The following is an 18,398-nucleotide window of genomic DNA, read 5'->3' as shown; positions in this document are numbered from 1 at the left end:
GGAAATCAATATTACCTTCCGTGGAAAAAGCACCATCATTGGGAATCACTGTTATCAGCGGGTATAAACCTTTTAAGGTTCTTGAAACATATTACTAATTTATAATACCATCAGCAGCATAATGAAAGTAAGAGTCTTAGTACACCCTAATTAGCAAAAGGTATTTTAAAAAATCTTTTAGCTAATTTAATAAATAAAAAATTGTATATCAGGTTACATGGTCAGGATCCACTCCCAGGTCAGTCTAATTGATGCCAAATCTTACCAGGTGGTAGAACTCCCATTTCACAATCTCTGAGTCTCAAGCTTTCTCCTTTTAACCCTGACGCATCTGCCTCAATATCTGCTACCTCAAGGATAATAAGGTCATATTTTCCTATGAGAGGTTTTCACAGGAACTAGATCTGCTTCTGGTTGTTAACAAAACATTACAAAGAAATCATATTCATTTGCATTCTTCTCATTCCTGGTAAAGGTTAACAGCTATTTTTATCCTTTCACTAGCCAACTGTCCTATATCTAGTGCTCACTTATCTACTGGCTTCCTAACCTTTTCTTCCCCATTTATTTTATAGATACTAATCATTTGGTTGTGGATAAATATTCATCACCAACTTACATCTATTGACAAAAGGTTTTCATTGGACAATATGAATACCTACATTTAAAAGGAAGGAAGAGGTAAAAGAACGCTGAAAGATTAAGAAGAAAAAATTGAAAAGTTCATCAAAAGATTGATAAGAGAATATGGCTCCACAGGAGCTAAGGGAGAAGAAGCTTCTGGAAGCAAGGAGTGGTCAGTAGGGTCAAATATGCAACAGTCCAGTAAATTGATGACCACAATATCCTTTGGATTTGACAAGTGGTCACCAGAGTCCTAAGCTTTAGAACATCTCAGTGTTAAATCTTCACAAATTCAACATAACCATGTATTCAATAGTTACCTGGCAATAAATATGTACCTGGCAGAATACTAGACATAAAGAAAGAGACACAGACCACAGTTCAGAGGAAGCTGGGAGAGGTGTGTGTGCACATGTATAATTTGAAGGGCTGGAGCAGCAGGGGTAAACAGAACAACTGGTCAGAAAGAACCTAAAGCCAAAAGATGCCCTAAGGGACTAGTTTCCCCTCTCTGACTAATAAGTAACTCCTTTAAAAAGTACAGTGTTTATAATATATAAAAAATTAAGTGATTTATAATCTCAAAAAAACTAATAATTTAGGGCCTGAAAAGAAACATCCAAGAAGTGACTAAGCTGTCCATGTTGAGAAAAAGAAGCAATCTAAACGCGCGAGCCTGAAGAAGCTTTAAAAATAGTTATTTCTGATTTCCAGTTAAGTTCAGCAGATGCCACAGCTGCGTGCCAGTAACAGAATAGGCTGGAGCTCCCCAAATTCCGTGTCACAATGTATACACCACAGGCTTCATTTCAGAATAACAGATGAATGCAGATTTTAGGCAGGAAAATTCTTTAAAAGATGAAAGTCTTATTCGATCACATAGCTGATACATGATCCAATTTCCTCTTGGTGAACTGCAGCAGACTGCAGATGTTTCTGTACTCAAACGTAACTCACTCTGGTTTCACTTACACTGCATATGTAGACTGCTTTAAATTACTTACACATAAGTATCACCTTCAACCTGAGGACTTATAGCCATAAGTACACTAATAATAAAAAATATGCAGAAGCAAGGAAAATATTTGCTATAATGGTATAAATTTATATATAAATAGTATATATATATTATTATTGTATTTATATTTTTTAAGTGTGTTCATGTGGACATGGAAGGTTAAATGAAAAATAAAATAAAGCTCAGGGCCAGCCCGGTGGTACAGCGGTTAAGTGTGTGCGCTCCGCTGCGGCAGCCCGGGGTTCCTGGGTTCGGATCCCAGGCGCGCACCCAAGCACCGCTTCTCAAGCCATGCTGTGGCGGCATCCCATATAAAGTAGAGGAAGATGGGCACGGATGTTAGCCCAGGGCCGATCTTCCTCAGTAAAAAAGAGGAGGATTGGCATCACATGTTAGCGCAGGACTGATGTTCCTCATAAAAAAAATAAAAAATAAAATAAAGCTTATCATCATAAAAAGGCATAGAAAATGTTTCCCATTTTAAACATTTTTAATATTGAGGTTACTTCATTTTTTCTGTTAAAAGATACGGTGTGACTATAATATCAACCATTTGCTGATTTCTATGTACCAGGAACTATGCTAGGTACATCTCACAAGAGACTTAATCCTCATGAAAAAAAGAAGCAGGTATTTTTATTATTATCCTCATTGTAAAAATGAGAAAACCAGGGCTTCAACAGAGTGACTTACTAGGTCCACTCAGCAAACACACTCACTCACACTCACACACACACACATACACACTCAGTCCCTAGTACAGTGCCTGAGGTATGGTAGGTGATCCCTGTTTCCTGAATAGATCTGAGTGGATGAATAGAATAGATATTCACATTCTCATATGAGATCCCTATGCTGTGTTGACTGCTGTAACGGAGGTACCTACACGTTACTCTGTGAACAGAGAAAGGTTGTCTAGAGGAGATAAAGGGCACACATGGTACCTACTAAGTCTTAACATCAAGCAGTAACAACACATACACCATACAATATCAGCAGCACGCCCTCAGTAATATAAACCCAGGAGAGCTGGGCCTCTGTTCTGTATTTCCAAAGCCTAGAACGGTATCTGACATATAGCAAGTGCTAAATAAATATGCTAAATGAACATGTGAGTAAATGTTCCATTCTCCCTTTCTTCTCCACATCTCTCCTGGCCCGTCACACTTTGTTCTTTGCATTTTCTCCTCTCCACTCTTCTTGCCTCTCTTTGCCCATAGGTAAAAATAGCTATGGTCCTATGTTTACATTATGAGATTTTTAAATACTTATCCATCTATAATGAAAATTAAAAGACCACGGAAATGTTTCCTCCTTAAATACCCACCGAGCGATTCTGTTTTCTCTAACAGATATAAAGGCTATGTCTGAATTTGTTATGGGAAGGTAACTTTGCTTTAAATATGCATTTAGCTCTCAAACTGCTTTCCATCATAAAAACTGTAATGTAAATGCTTATAAACCTATTAAGTTTCTATTTATAATGATGAGTTCCAACATGGACTTACCATATGACCCAGCAATTCCAAACCTAGGGATACATCCAAAAGAATTAAAACATATGTCCACACAAAAACAGGCACACAAATGTTTGTAGCATTATTCATAATTGCCAAAAAAAATAAAACAACCAAAATTTCCATCAACTCATGTATGGAGAAACAAAATGTGGTCGTGTATCCATACAATTGAATATTTGGCAATAAAAAGGAATGAAGTAACAATACATGCTAAAATAAGATGAACCCTGAAAACATGCTAAGTGAAAGAAGTCAGTCACAAAAGGTCACAGATTATATAATTCCATTTATACAAAAAGTCCACAACAGGCAAATCTATAGAAACAGAAAGTATATTAGTAATAGTTGCCAGGGGCAAGGGAAGAGACAGAATGAGAAATGACTGCTAACGGGTATGTAATTTCTTTTAGGGCAATGAACTATTCTAAAATTAGATAGTGGTTCCAAAATATATAAAGAACTCATATAACTCAATAGCAAAAAAGCAATCTGATTAAAAAATGGGCAGAGGTGTGGCTTAGCGGTTGAGTGCTCACGCTCCGCTGCTGGCGGCCTGGGTTCGGATCCCGGGCATGCACCGACGCACTGCTTCTCCGGCTGAGAGAAGTTGTTGAGGCCGAGTCCCACATACAGCAACTAGAAGGATGTGAAACTATGACGTACAACTATCTACTGGGGCTTTGAGGAATAAAAAAAGGAGGAGGATTGGCAATAGATGTTAGCTCAGAGCCGGTCTTCCTCAGCAAAAAGAGGAAGATTAGCATGGATGTTAGCTCAGGGTTGATCTTCCTCACAAAATAAATAAATAAATAAATAAAATAAAAAATCAGCTTAAAAAATAAATAAATAAATAAAAATAAAAAAAAAAATGGGCAGAGGACCTGAATAGACATTTTTCCAAAGAAGACACACAAATGGCCAAAAGGTGCTCGATATCACTAATCATCAGGGAAATGCAAATCGAAGCCACAATGAGGTATCACCTCACACCTGTTAGAATGGCTATTATCAAAAAGACAAGAAATAGCAAGTGTTAGCGAGGATGCAGAGAAAAGGGAACACTTGTGGACTGTTGATGGGAATATAAATTGGTTCAGCCACTACGGAAAACAGTATGGAGGTTCCTCAAAACATTAAAAATAGGACTACCATATGATCCAGCAATCCCACTTCTAGGTATACATCCAAAGGAAATGAAAATAGGATACTGAAGAGATGTCCAATGCAGTATTACTCACAATAGCTAAGATATGGAAACAACCTAAGCATACAACAACAGATGAAGGGATAAAGGAGATGTGGTATAAATATACAATGGAATATTATTCAGCCATGAAAAAGAAGGAAATCCTGCCATTTGTGACAACATGGATGGACCACAAGGGCATTATGCTAAGTGGAATAAGCCAGACAGAGAAAGACAAATACTGCATGGTATCACTTATACGTGGAATTTGAAAGAAAAAAAAAAATCAAACTCATAGAAACAGAGTAAATTAGTGGTTGCCAAGGGCTGGGGGGATAGGAAAAATAAGGAGAGGTTGGTAAAAGGGTACAAACTTTCAGCTCTAAGATGAATAAGGTATGAGGATCTAATGTAAAACACAGTGACTATAGCTGATAACACCACCATATTACATAATTGAAATTTGCTAAGACAGTTGAACTTAAATGTTCTCACCAAAAAAAAGAAAAAGAAGAAAAATATGTGAGGTGATAGATGTGTTAATTAACTAGCTGGTGGGAATCCTTTCACAATGTATACATATATCAAATCGCGATATACACTTTAAATATCTTACAATTTTATTTATCAACTGTACCTCAATAAAGCTGAAAAAATTTACAACAAATAAAATTAGAATAGTGGTCATGGTTGCACAACTCTGTAAACATATGAAAACCCAGAATTGTACAGTTTTAAAAGTATGAATTTTATGGCAGTGAACTATGCCTCGATAATGGTGTTTAAAAAATGAATGGCATTTTCAAAGAAGGCATTCCCATACAATTAAAATCAACACTTTGAAACAGCATCTCGAAAATAACATACGCATTGTTACAAATAGGGACCAACATAAATCATTTGTACCATTTCACTTTCTTAGCAATAGCTCTAATATTTGACTTACTACATATTATTGTCACTGCTGAAGAGAAAATTCATTCTTTAATACAAATATCAATTCCTTGAATAAGCCTGCTCTAACCAATCTCATTCTGGTCAATCTAGATAATATGCCACTGGCTTTTTGACTAAGGTATTTGTCTTCATATACAAGGTTTCAGAATTGGTTCCAACATTAAGTGGTTAGTGACAACCTGTGGACTTCTGCATCTCCAAACACTAGTTTGACACAACTTTTTATAAATTCAGTCATTTAATGGACATTGATGAAAAATATATGATGTATCCAGGTCCAGGGTCCCAAAGATTTTGTGCCAACTCTAATGGAGCTAATTTTCTAGGGAGAAAAATAGGCAAATAATCAAATCATCAAAATAAAACACCATCTGGGGCCAGCCCCATGGCCTAGTGGTTAAGTTGGGCGTACTCTGCTTTGGCCACCCAGGTTCGGTTCCCGGGCGCGGACCTACACCACTCGTCAGCGGCCATGCTGCGGCAGTGACCCACATACAAAATAGAGGAAGACTGGCACAGATGTTAGCTCAGGGCAGATCTTCCTCAGCAAAAAAATAAATAAAACGTGATGAATGCCATGTTTTTTAAAAAATCATAAAATCTCAGATGTGGAAACTTCCTTAAAAAGATAGCTAAACTATTCCACAGAAGCAATGGCTTACTTTCACCGCAAGCCACATTCATGATACCAAGCGATGATACGTGGTCTACAGCTCTCATATCAACATTAAATATAGTGTTCTCTCTATATATGGTGCATTTGTCCAGCTAAGGTAAAGATTTTGCTTAGAAAAGTCTCTTCACATCCTTTTTTCAGTAAAATACAATGGTGGTTGTTTATAACTCTAAACTAATTTTGCTGCCTAGTCTCAATCAGCTAGAAATGAGATAGAGGAGAAAATTAAAAGTTAATACCAAGCACCACACATTGTGCTAGTACTTTACATGCGTTATTTAATCCTGAAAATATGCATATGAAATAAATATTACTCCCATATTATAGACAAGGAAAACCACAAAAGAAAGCGAAGTGACTTGCTCAAAGCCATGTAGCTAATAAGTGGCAGAACTGGGATTGAAAAGCATTGGTCTGATTCTAAAGCCCAGGCTCTTTCTACTATACCAGGCTGACTGCTGTTCATGTTCAATATTCAGTGAACCTAGATAAGATTAAAAAGTTCTAATGACTAAAGATCAAACATTATTAGCACTGCACATGTGTGAATGATAATGCGAAGCTCAGCTAAAGAGCAGCCCTTCTCTGTTTCTTTTAGCCAGATTTAATGTTCAGATTATTTGGATAAATTGGGATTAGTTTAAATTAACATATGTTCTGACAGAAGTGCAAAACACAATCTCAAACAAGAAACAAGTAAATCTAAGTCATAAACTAAGGACTTAAGAGTATCTTGCAATTGGCATCTTGGTTCTGCATCCTTGTTTCATCCTCTCTCACTCCCTCTCATCAGTGGGTGTCACAAAACATCACACTCAGTCAGCCATGAATAACCCATAGAATTCTAATTTCCATTAGAGCAGTCTGAGGATCTGTCTTTTCTTTGTTTAATCCCTGAGGCTGGCCTTTTCCAGCCCTTGCTTCACTTTCCAAGGTGTCCCAAAAGTCCAGACCTCCCATTCACTGTCCCCTACTTCCCCCAGCCCCAGGGCAGGGCTCCCCTTAAATTTACAAATCCCTTAACAAATAACTTTTTTTTTTTTTTTTAATAATCTGTTTTGTCTTTAGCGTACCATCCAAATATCCTCTCCTCGTGATTCTGACACCAATTCAATCACATCACCTTTTCTGGATCAACTAGCTAACAGGCTCAATTCAATTTTCTCGCGGAGCCAACTGAATCTTCCTCTTCAATTTTTAATTAAATGTTCTTTTTTCCCATAATTCCCTGCTCCCAGACCCTCCAGCATTGCCATACCAATCTCATCATTTTCGTTTCTCACCAGTAACCACTAGGATGATCTCACCTCAAACATAATTACATTTACGAAACACCTGTCCAGCATAAGAAACACCCAGGAAAGTGCTTCTCTAAGCCACTGTCTGCCTTCAGTACAGAAACCAATGTGAAAAAAAATCTCTCATTTACAGTTTGGCCTGTTATATTTTGTGAAATTGTCTACCTATTTCACTTCTGACAAGTGCAAGTTGTGACCATCATTTTTAACAACTTTTATACACCACTGACCTGAGCCAGCAGAACCAAAGCACCAGCACATATGTCCATAAAGTCTCAAAATCTAACTGCCTGTTCATAATTCCTAAACGCCAACCTAATGCTTTCTTGGTTCCCACATCATAGTGGATAATTTATTTGTTTAAAATCAAACCATACCATATCTTATAATCATTTCCTACCAAATAGATTTAATTTGGGAGACAAGCCCATGCTTTAACATTCAATTAAAGCATTTCCACTTCAATAATCTCGTTTCTAGGCAATATGATAACACTGACAAGAACCAGTTCAAGTTAAGCCTTGAAGAAGCTGAAATTATTAGGATTACAATGATCCTGCCTAAAGCAAATGAAAATAATGTTACATTTTCATATTATGTTATTATGCATTTTTTCCATTGGCCCACATGAAAATCCTACAAGGAATATAGGGTGAATGCTATTCCCATTTTTGATGAAAACAGGGTCTGGGATAAATGGCTTGTACCCATGCCACTAGTTATGGCAGTGCCAGGCCTAGAATGACGTTCTAACTCTTGGTGCTATCTGCTGTCCTCTGGGTTACCAATCCTAAAAGTCAGTACAACCAGGCCAGAGCAATTGAAGGCTGGCAGGAACAATATTAAAGAGCAAACTTGTAGACCCCATTCCCTGGCTCATACACTCCACAGATATTCAAAATCCTCCTCCATATCATGCTCTTCTTAGTAAAATGTAAATTGATTCATGTTCAGCAATTACAGAGCATCCACAATGTGGTCAGAGCTGATAATACAGATATCCTTGGCACCTAGAAGTTTATATTCAAAAGACTAAGTAAAACCTAATAAACAGAGACACACAGGGAGTACACCATGTGACTACAGAGGCACAGATTGGAGTGATACATCTACAAGCCAAGGAACATCCTGGATTGCCGACAACACGAGAAGCTAGAAGAAACAAGGAAAGATCCTCCCCTAGAACCTTCAGAGAGAGCATGGCCCTGCCAACACCTTGATTTTGAACTTCTGGCCTCCAGAACTGTGAGAGAATCAATTTCCATTGTTTTAAGCTAAGAAAAAAATCATTTCATATATATATACACACACACACAAATACACACACTAAAGGAGTATTAATACAGGCAGGGAAAATCAAATTTAAGATATTGTGGCTATGGAAATGCAGGATCAAACGTTAGGATCTGGGTAAAGCAAAAAAAACTCCAGTTTAAAACTGGAGTTTAAAAACAAGTAGAAGGAAATGAGAAGTGTTAGAAGGTCTCAGATGTTTCTGTCTAAGATGACCAGGTGGATGAGGACGTAACTGAGCAAGTGAGAACACAAAGAGAACAAGCTGGAGGAGAACGAAGAACCTCATCTGAAGAACACACCGAGTCTGAGGTGCCTGCAGCACGTCCAGGTGGTGGTACGTAGGAGGCTGGTGAAAATCCAACCCAGAGCTCAGGAAAATGAGGTCAGGGCTGGAAGCCTGGGAACAGAGTTACCACACAAGGAAAGCAAACAGTAAAAGGGCTAGGAAGGAATCCTTGTACACCACCACCATTTAAGAGCAGGACATAGAAAATACATTGAAAAGGGATGAGGATTCCAGCAACATCACATACAGCGCAAAAGGTGCAATGATGAAGCTGCGGTCCAGAAGAAGTAATAATGTTAGAAAGGGTCACCCAGGGCCGGCCCCGTGGCTTGGTGGTTAAGTGCGCGCGCTCCGATGCTGGTGGCCCGGGGTTCGGATCCCGGGCGCGCACCGAGGCACCACTTCTCCGTCCATCCTGAGGCCGAGTCCCACATACAGCAACTAGAAGGATGTGCAGCTATGACATACAACTATCTACTGGGGCTTTGGGGGGAAAAAATAAATAAAATCTTAAAAAAAAAAAAAAAAGAAAGGGTCACCCAAGGAAAACCAGGATTGACAAGCAGACGCCTTTAAAAGTCCCTTCATATCACCTCCTGCATTGACATCATTTTTTCATGAGTACACAGCTTTCCCACATCTTCCCCAGATAGTGTACCCCTTAAAAATTCACCCCTATTATCTCTTTCGTTGACAATTTTTAATTGTCCCTCAAATCTTCCACAACCAACTTTTAAAACAGTTAGAAGGCTAATCTCTTATTCCTTGGGTTCTGCAGTGTCACATCATAACTTTTTTCATAGAAGGCACACAAAGTCTAATACAAGTTCCAAAACCATATTTAAATTGTTTTCACAACTTAATTTTCATTTGCCTCTCCTTACTAACCCCTCCCACCACCACCACCACTACACCCCCCCTCCCATTTTTTTTTGGCCATGTCTTTCATTCAGACATTTTAAGGAATAAGGAAATTAAATAAATGAAAAAGAGAAAATTCTCACCCCGGCAAAGTAAAATCAATCGACATAGCTTCCATTTGAAAAAGGATAATACACGACACAGACCACTCATTTCTCTTAGCAGCTTATCACTCCCCTCCACACAAACACATACCAGTTTTCTAAATTAAATCATCGCTTTCCTGTGTACTAAAGAGAAAACTGAAGCTGGGTCTTTCATCTGGATAAGTTGAAGTATATGTTTACACACGAGGGAATACTATTTGGCATGTCTTTTATAAACTAGCAGGCAGTTTGGCTTTTTAGATTTGCATGAGGAAGTATCATAGAAATTCCACTACTGAGAAATGTGTCTGACTTTCAAAAGAAAGGGGTCAGGGCCGGCCCCGTGGCTTAGCGGTTAAGTGCGTGCGCTCAGCTGCTGGCAGCCCGGGTTTGGTCCCAGGCAGGCACCCATGCACTGCTTCTCCGGCCATGCTGAGGCCACGTCCCACATACAGCAACTAGAAGGATGTGCAGCTATGACATACAACTATCTACTGGAGCATTGGGGGAAAAATAAATAAATAAATAAAATTTAAAAGAAAAGGGTCATTTTGTGTCTACTCACTTTTTCCCAGGGAAAAGCCAAGGTTCAGGCAGAGTACTATTAATGTAGTAAGGTTATATGTGTTGAGCATTTTTTCTGATTTTTTTTTTTCATACCACCTGACATTGAGAACCATCCCAGGATGGTTCCCCATCCTTCACAAAATACATGACACTCTCCATTATTCCCAAGAATCACCCAAATCAGATAAACCAACACATAAAAAATGTCATTGTTCTGGCCTTTTTAAAATACCATTAGGAATGGAGACTTTTACCAAAGAATCTAAACACTGGAACTGGAGAATCTGTAATAATTAATATAAAATAATCTACAAAGAGTCTTTTCCTAGCCTTTTCCCACCACATTCCCTGTAAAAATTAAAATTAGAAAAATTGCTCTCAAGTGAAAGATTCAAAATCCTTGAAAATCAGGGCTCCTTTTTCTCCTTTTATGCATGCACACCTCTGCAACAAAGGACAAGGTTGGAAAAACTGGCAGATTATTAGCTACTATGAGATACCTTAGTATTCCACACTTCACTTTTTCTGAAGCAAATCACATTCCTTACACAGAGTGATACACGTGTGCTTTGCCGTAACACTTTCTTCGGCATTATAACTGGATTCTTGACAATAAAATCAGAATACTGCAGATATGAACAATGGCGTACTCTGATTAACCAAACATTCCAGTTAGATGTAATCCTATAGAGAAGGATCCACGTTACCAGAAATATCCAGGCCGAAGTCTAAATTCACCTGGCCAAAGACAAAACTGTGAAACTAATTACATTTCTATTGACTGTCCTGTTACCATCCTGGCCCCTTTCCTTTGCTTCAAGGGCCCTAAAGATTAACAAATATTATGGAAGTCGCTACACTTATAGAAAACCTGGCCATTACAACTCAGAATGTGGCAGCTGCAAAAGATGGAGCACAGAGTCCACGCACGAAAGAGCCAGGTGCTCAGCAACTGGTTGTAATTTTCAGGATTCAAGTCAGCAAGAAGCAGGTAGCCACCTTGGCTGATGAGGCCAGATCCATTGCGGATACACTATAAGGACCATTAGATGCTGGGCAGAGGTTCAGCGGCTGGAGGAAAAAGGAAGACTGGCAGAGCTGCCAGCTGAAACTGGTGGGTGCCAGGTGGGGCCACGGGGAGGCTGGCACCTGCCTAGAGGGCTGAAATGAGCGGAAATTACCATCCAGACAGCAGGGATGGCTGGGGCCAGAATAGGCGGCAATCACAGCGCTGGCAACAATATTTATGAAACAGATTCAAAACTAAATAACCCCCTTTCCTTCACCCTTTCATATCAGTCCATAATAAACATTTAATTGTTGCACAATATTTACGGAATGCAGCTTAATCGTCTGAATTTTTTAATCTAATATTTCTCTTTATAAATCTAGGGAAAAGATTTGCTATTCTCTATGTATCCATTACTTGAATAAAATTGCACTTGACACCAAAGCAATACTGATGTAAGCTTTAATTTTTTCTTTGTAATTTGAGTAATGCTTAAGCATCATCATTAATACAATTACTACTTCGCTCTAAGAAATGTTAATAATTGAAAAGATGTTTGTTAAAGCAGCTTTTCAGTGACGGAAAAGTTTAGGGGTTACCTGAGTTTTCTGCACTCTCAGTACCTTGATCATAACTGTCATAGGAGCCAATGTAAAAGGTGGTTATTGCTAAGCCGGTCTCGTCCACGAAACAGGAACTGTTTTCCATGCTCCCAGCAACCCACTCCCTGGCCTTCTAACAGGACAGCCCCTCAACTACTACCTGCTGACAAACGAAATCCAATGGAAATAAAGATAGTGTTAAAAGGCACCTATTAAGCTCATGTTGAGCATCAGAAGAGCAGTAAATGGAAGTACTCAGCCAGCCCAACTTAATTCTACTTTGACGAGCACCAAGCCTCCCATTTAAATTAACACAAGCAGGGGCCGGCCGGGAGGCATAGCGGTTAAGCGCGCGCGCTCCGCTGCTGGCCGCCGGGGGTTCGGATCCCGGGCGCGCACCGACGCACCACTTGTCAGGCCATGCTGTGGCGGCATCCCACATAAAGTGGAGGAAGATGGGCATGGATGTTACCTCAGCGCCAGTCTTCCTCAGCAAAAAGAGGAGGATTGGCATGGATGTTAGCTCAGGGCTGATCTTCCTCACACACACACGAAAACTAATTAACACAAGTATAACTGCTTTTATTTGTACATGTCTCTGAAGCAGAGCCTTCAAGCACCACATTATTAATCTACCAGCTCCTAAAATTAATTACAGTTCATTTGAAAGATACAGTTATTTCTGCTCATTTAGCTCAAATTCTAATGACTATAGGAACCAAATGAATGGTTGAAGTAATTACACATCCACACCTCTGATTAGGCTGCCCAGCTACACAAGCAAGACAACCTCAGTGGAACAAGCTGCAGGGAAGTAGCTCCTGCAGGGTAAACAGGAATCTACCACGAGTTCCAATGACACTAAATAAAACCTAGGTGCAAATTTAAATACCAAAAATAGCCTAAAGCAATAGCAGTTCTCACTAAAAGTTGAAAGATGACCAAGTAAACAGCGCAATAACTATAGAAAAATCTCTCAAATTTCTTACACTTGTCTTTTTTCCTCCCTGTTATTTAGCTCCTTCCCTGTGCCACCGAAAGGTCTGGGAGCAAAGTGGGCCCTGAACAAACACACAAATCGAGACTGGCTTCAAGCGCAAAACCAAGTGTAACCAGGCTAAGGTGAGCTTGTGAAAACACAGTAAATGGAAGGCAGGAGTAACTCACCCTTTCCTAAGATATTCCAACGGAGTCTTGGCGTTTGGGGTTTTCTTTTACTATAAACAACTCCCTCATCTCCAGATCACAAGTGCACCACGGCAGTGTACTTCAAACTGAGGTCTGTGGACACTGAGGGTAGACACCTTTAAGACACTGTGTGCTTCCCTCTTGCTAATGTCTAATTAACTGCATATTCTACATCAACTTACGAGCAACCAACTTCTACTACTCAAACAGACGCCTGTCTTATTTGTGTCAGGGACCACTAGTGCCACGAACTACTGCTTTGAGAACAGAAGCAATATCATCAATAAATAAAGTTTGTGATAGAGAAAAGGCCATCATCAGGGCAAGCAAAATTTGAGGAACTGCAGTTTCAACCAGGAAAAGCAGTGAGAGAATGAATCATCAACACCCACAAGATGTTATCAGCAGTCTTTAGACAAGACGAAATTTCATTTCAGCAAAACAATGTCATCCATTAGATTAAATGTAGTTGATAAGTTTATTGGTTTCACAATATTGTTTATATTTAATTTGTAAACTGATTTGCTTTTAAGATTGTATGAAGAGGCATAAGAATTAGTTTCATGCCTGTATATATTTATTTAACTATCATAATAAATAATTAAATCTATAGTAGAGACCACTAACATTTTTTTTTCCCTTTAAAAGCCCAGACATACAAGTTTGAGAAACATTATCCTAAAGGCAGAGGAAATAGCTGGCCGATTCAACCTTAAGGCAACGAGAGGAAGGAAGGAACTGGTGCTAAGGAAGGTGTGATGGTCAGGGTGCTGCAGGGCAGGGTGCTGCAAAGAATGCTGATATGCTCTCCCCACCCAGTCAATTCAATTCAATGAGTACAATTCTATCTATTCTTTTTTTCTCTGATCTTTTTTTTTGCTGGGAGGGGGAAGGATGGGGGGTGGGGGGTGGGGGGGCTCTGTCTATCCTGCAAGGACAAAGCTCTACTTAAAGGTGGCTCTTTGAGGGCCAGGACCAGTGGCCTAATGGTTAAGACTGGTGTGCTCCACTTCGGTGGCCCGGGTTCAGTTCCCAGGCGCTGACCTACACCACTCGTCTGTCAGTGGCCATGCTGTGGGGGTGGCCCACATACATAAAGAGGAAGATTGGCAGGGGATGTTAGCTTAGGGTGAATCTTCCTCTGCAAAAGAAAAAAAAAAGATGGTTCGTTGAATTCAAAAGTATAAAGAAAAGAAAAAGTAAAGGGGGAATTGTATCAGAAAGCCATTTTGAAATGTTCTTTAGATATGATACACAAAAGCAGAAAATAAGCAAAACTAGCATATGATTTCACAACTCAAATTTTCAGACCAGTACTTGTTAAAGGAACAAAGTTCACAGAATAACATTTGATAACAAAGGTGGAGATTTTGAGTCATATAGCATGAACTAAAACCCAATTCACCAGTATCAAACATTCTCAAATATCACTCACCAAATGTCTATATAGCATGTGACAAAATGAACAAATAATCCTAGTGGTAAGATTTTTATAGATTCCCTCATTTTACAGGAAAGGAGGGCTCAGAGAGGTTAAGTTACTTGCCAATTATCACAGCATTAGACAGCACCAGAATTTAAACTCAGGTCTATGTCAATCCACTTAATTAACTGTCATCCATTTTCTCAAAGTGGATGTGAATATGAAATGCAATAATTCATTTTAAAAATGTTAAGTACATTACACATATTATTTTAAATTGAAATCATCTAGTCAGGAGCATATGTGATTCCTATTGGAACAGTCATGCATGAATTAACATTCACCAAGAATGCATGCTAAAACACTCACCAAAAAAGTTATTAACTAGGAAGGAAATAATATAAAGATGCTTAGAAATGCATCGATGATCGTCAGCTCAGGAAGGTTATATTAAGAAACCATTAATTATTAATGAAAATAGCAAAGTGCTAACAATAAAACTGAAACAGATAATGGATACACCGAATGCAACAGCAGGTATAGAGAACGCAAAGGAATAGTTCAAAGTTAGGGAAGGTGAAGGCTTCCTCAGGCAGATGGGAAACACAGTCAGAAGGGGAAGGAGGGCTCCTTGGTTGATCTGGGAGAGAACTAAGCAGGCTACAAGTCCTTTATACACACTCCTATCCTCCTATCTGAGCAGCTTCAGAGAGCAGGCATTTAGCAGCTGCAGCAGAACCTCAAAGCATCCTCCCCAAGGGACAGAAGGTGGCTTGGTGGGAAAAAGCAGTGCCATCATGTGACTTCAAGGGTTCCTCTGCTCCAAATCTCTCCCATTTGACAGCTGATGCTGGGAATTCTTTTAACAAGGAACAAAATGTTTTCCTTCCACAATGAGAGAAATAATAACCAAATGTTAGTTAAAATAATGCACTCTCATCACAAACCTAAGAATCCTAGAAAGATAGCAGGTAGTATATTTAAGTGCATAAAGCCAAGTTAATGAGGCAGGGCCTATATATTCAAGGAACTTACACTCTTGAGATTTCTTCACTTATGAATGGAAGAACAAACCTATAAGGATGGGAATCACCTGATTTTTGCAAAGCTAAATTCAAAAGTCATTAATAATGTAGATAAAATTACTAGTTAAATAATGTACATTTCTGAGCTTCTATCACAGCTATGTAAGTGTTCTCAACTTTTGAAACACTAAAATTGATCTCCAGTAGAGTAAGGAGAAAATGTCATTTGTAGACCATTTGGCAGCTCTAGCAAGAGTCGGCTTGGCATTGTAGCACTCTTAGATGCAGAAACTCTTTTTGAAGAGGCATCATGCTCTCTAAGATGCAAAGAGGCTAGTCCAGGGACCTCAACCAGGATCTGCAAACTGGAAGAAACGAGAGTTCACAGTGTGTACACACAGAATGAAAAGAACTGCAGATAAACTATATTTTTCACAAATCAGTAAATACTGTTATCAGTAGTAGCCTCAAATTCAGAAATTAAGTGAATGTAACACAAGTGATAAGTAAATGCTTTAGCACTGGGATCGTTAAAATAAAAAAGGATTTGGGAGTACAGTATTTCAAGACATTTTGCTGAGCTCCATCCTTACCATTAATACATGTGTCAAAATACAGATCAGATGCTAATGTCTCAGTTTCAGGCACACACACATCCCCACCAAGCTGCTACTGACCTAGCACTTGACATACACAATGATACTTCCCTTACATATAGCCTGGGGATTGCTAATCACCCAAAGGCCTCTCCACCGCATGAGAATACCTCACTCACCCAGCTATCAGAGGCCAGAGATTCCAGGGCTTCATTTCAGTGGCTAGCATTCAAAAGCCTCTGTTAGGATGCAAATACATCCTGGGAAAGGTAACAAGCCTTATCATTTAGCCACTCAATTCTCTCTAAGAGAAACTCAAGTTTCTTTTTCTAAGACTCTCTCTGTCTTAGTAATTGAAAGTGAAGATTCAGAGGATGCAAGAGGGAGTAAAGAAAATCCCAATCGGAGGTGTGTGGGAAAGGAGGTGGGAGAAGCGCCAAAGGGTAGTCTTTTCCTTCTATCGATCATCACAAGTTCTGATTGGCCTTTCGCCACTGAACTCTCATCCCCAGTGACTCGACCAACACCAGATTTACAATGCAAACCAAAAATTAAGACACAAAAAACTTGTGAAGAGATTAAATCCACTGGTACCATGCTGTCTTCTATCATCTTACTGAATGGCAAAACTACAAATGTATATTTTAAAACAAAAGCCAACTCAATGATTGTGCTCAATGAAGATCCACTGATGTACATAAGAAACTAATCACTTCCTTTTAACATCACTAAATAAACTAGCTTTATTTTGTCCTTAAGACAAACTCTTGAATCCCTCCATAAGGACTTTTTAAAAAGTGTTCAAGCTAAACACAATGAAATTACAAAAAAGACCAATAAAAAAGTCACCAACATTTTTCCTGGAGCGTTGTACAAAAAGATGACTTTGAACAACTTTCCTCAGGATATACTCCAGTATCCAGTAGAGACCTTTCCCTTCTCTGCAGACATGGAAGTAAATAAGTAAAGAACACCTAAGAACAAACTTTGTCGGCCACCAGCAGGGGAGCTCTTCAGCTTTTGTCCCCAAACCCATTCAAACAAAAGAAGCTCCGTCTCCTCCATCCCACCCCTCAGACCCGCACCCCGCGGGGACTCCCCAGATCCCCGCGCCCTCTCCACCCTCCCCCGCCAGCTCTACTTACTCCTCAGCGCCCCAATGAGCAGAGAGCCGTCCTTAATGAGCTCTTTAATGAACTTGTTGGTTCGCTCCAGTTCAATCTCGTGACACTGCAGGCGCTCCCTGAAATCCGGGCTGTCCAAATAGGAATCGCTGAACTCCAGAGTAGGCAGCCCCATGGCACAAGCACTGCCAGCGGCCGCCGGGGACACGTCCGGGCCGGCAGTCAGGGCGGGGACAGCCGGCGACCGCGGCTGGCGCTGGGGACGCGCGATCGCGGGGCACGCCCGGGGACGCGAGGGAACGGCGCAGAGGAAACGGGCCCCGCGCGCCGCGCCGCCTGCGCCAGGCTCCTGCGGCGCGCGGATGCCTCCGGGCTCAGTCCTCTTCCCCTGCGGCGAGGCGAGCGCAGACACGGGCAGCGCGCCGAGGAGCCGGTCCGCTCAGGTCGTTGTCACCGGGGCGCATCGTCGCTGCGAGCACTGGGGCGGCGGAGGCTCCGGGCCGCGGCCGGAGCAGGAAAGTTTTCTCGCGGCGCGCAGACACTTCCGGCAGCTCCACTCTCCTACTCTCTTGACAGTCGTTTGCGCTGTGAGCCAGAAGCGCCCCGCCGCCTCTCCGGCCGGGCCGGGAAACCCTCCCCCTCGGCGGACGCAGGCTCAGAGAGCTTGCAAGTCGGGCTCCGGCTCGGAGACCCTCCTCCTCCTGCCGCCTGGCTCCCACCCCGCGCCACCCCGCCCCTTCGCCCATTTACCCTCCTGCCCCCACCCACCGGCCGGCACTTGGCTCCTCGGCTTTGCGCCGCAGCGGTGCGGTTGCGCTCCTGCCTTCTCCCGGGGTGTTAACCCTGTCCCCTCCTGGGCGCCTGGCTCCGACTAGCTCACAGTGACACTTTGGGGTCCTCCACTTCACAAAAAGATCTCAAACTCCCAACGTACCTCCCCTACCCCTCCTCCTCACCACTCACTCCCTAGAATTGTCTGGGAGAGAAACCAACGTT

General features: G+C 40.8%; 1 protein-coding gene across 1 annotated transcript in view; it reads right to left on the bottom strand.

Annotated features, from left to right (window-relative positions):
• Positions 1-18,061, bottom strand: part of ARHGAP42 (Rho GTPase activating protein 42) — a 261,608-nt gene extending 243,547 nt beyond the window's left edge. The window contains exon 1 of the mRNA XM_004427415.3: positions 17,424-18,061. Coding sequence (XP_004427472.1) covers positions 17,424-17,577 — 154 coding nt within the window. The 5' untranslated portion in view covers positions 17,578-18,061. The remainder of the gene's footprint in view (positions 1-17,423) is intronic.
• Between the last annotated feature and the right edge of the window lie 337 nt (positions 18,062-18,398).

This window comes from Ceratotherium simum, chromosome 7 (genome assembly GCF_057802395.1).
Source record: "Ceratotherium simum simum isolate JZ-2026a chromosome 7, ASM5780239v1, whole genome shotgun sequence".
NCBI classification, from domain to species: Eukaryota; Metazoa; Chordata; class Mammalia; order Perissodactyla; family Rhinocerotidae; genus Ceratotherium; species Ceratotherium simum.
The sequence above is the reverse complement of the archived record's forward strand: the minus strand, read 5'-3'. Positions and strand labels throughout refer to the sequence as shown.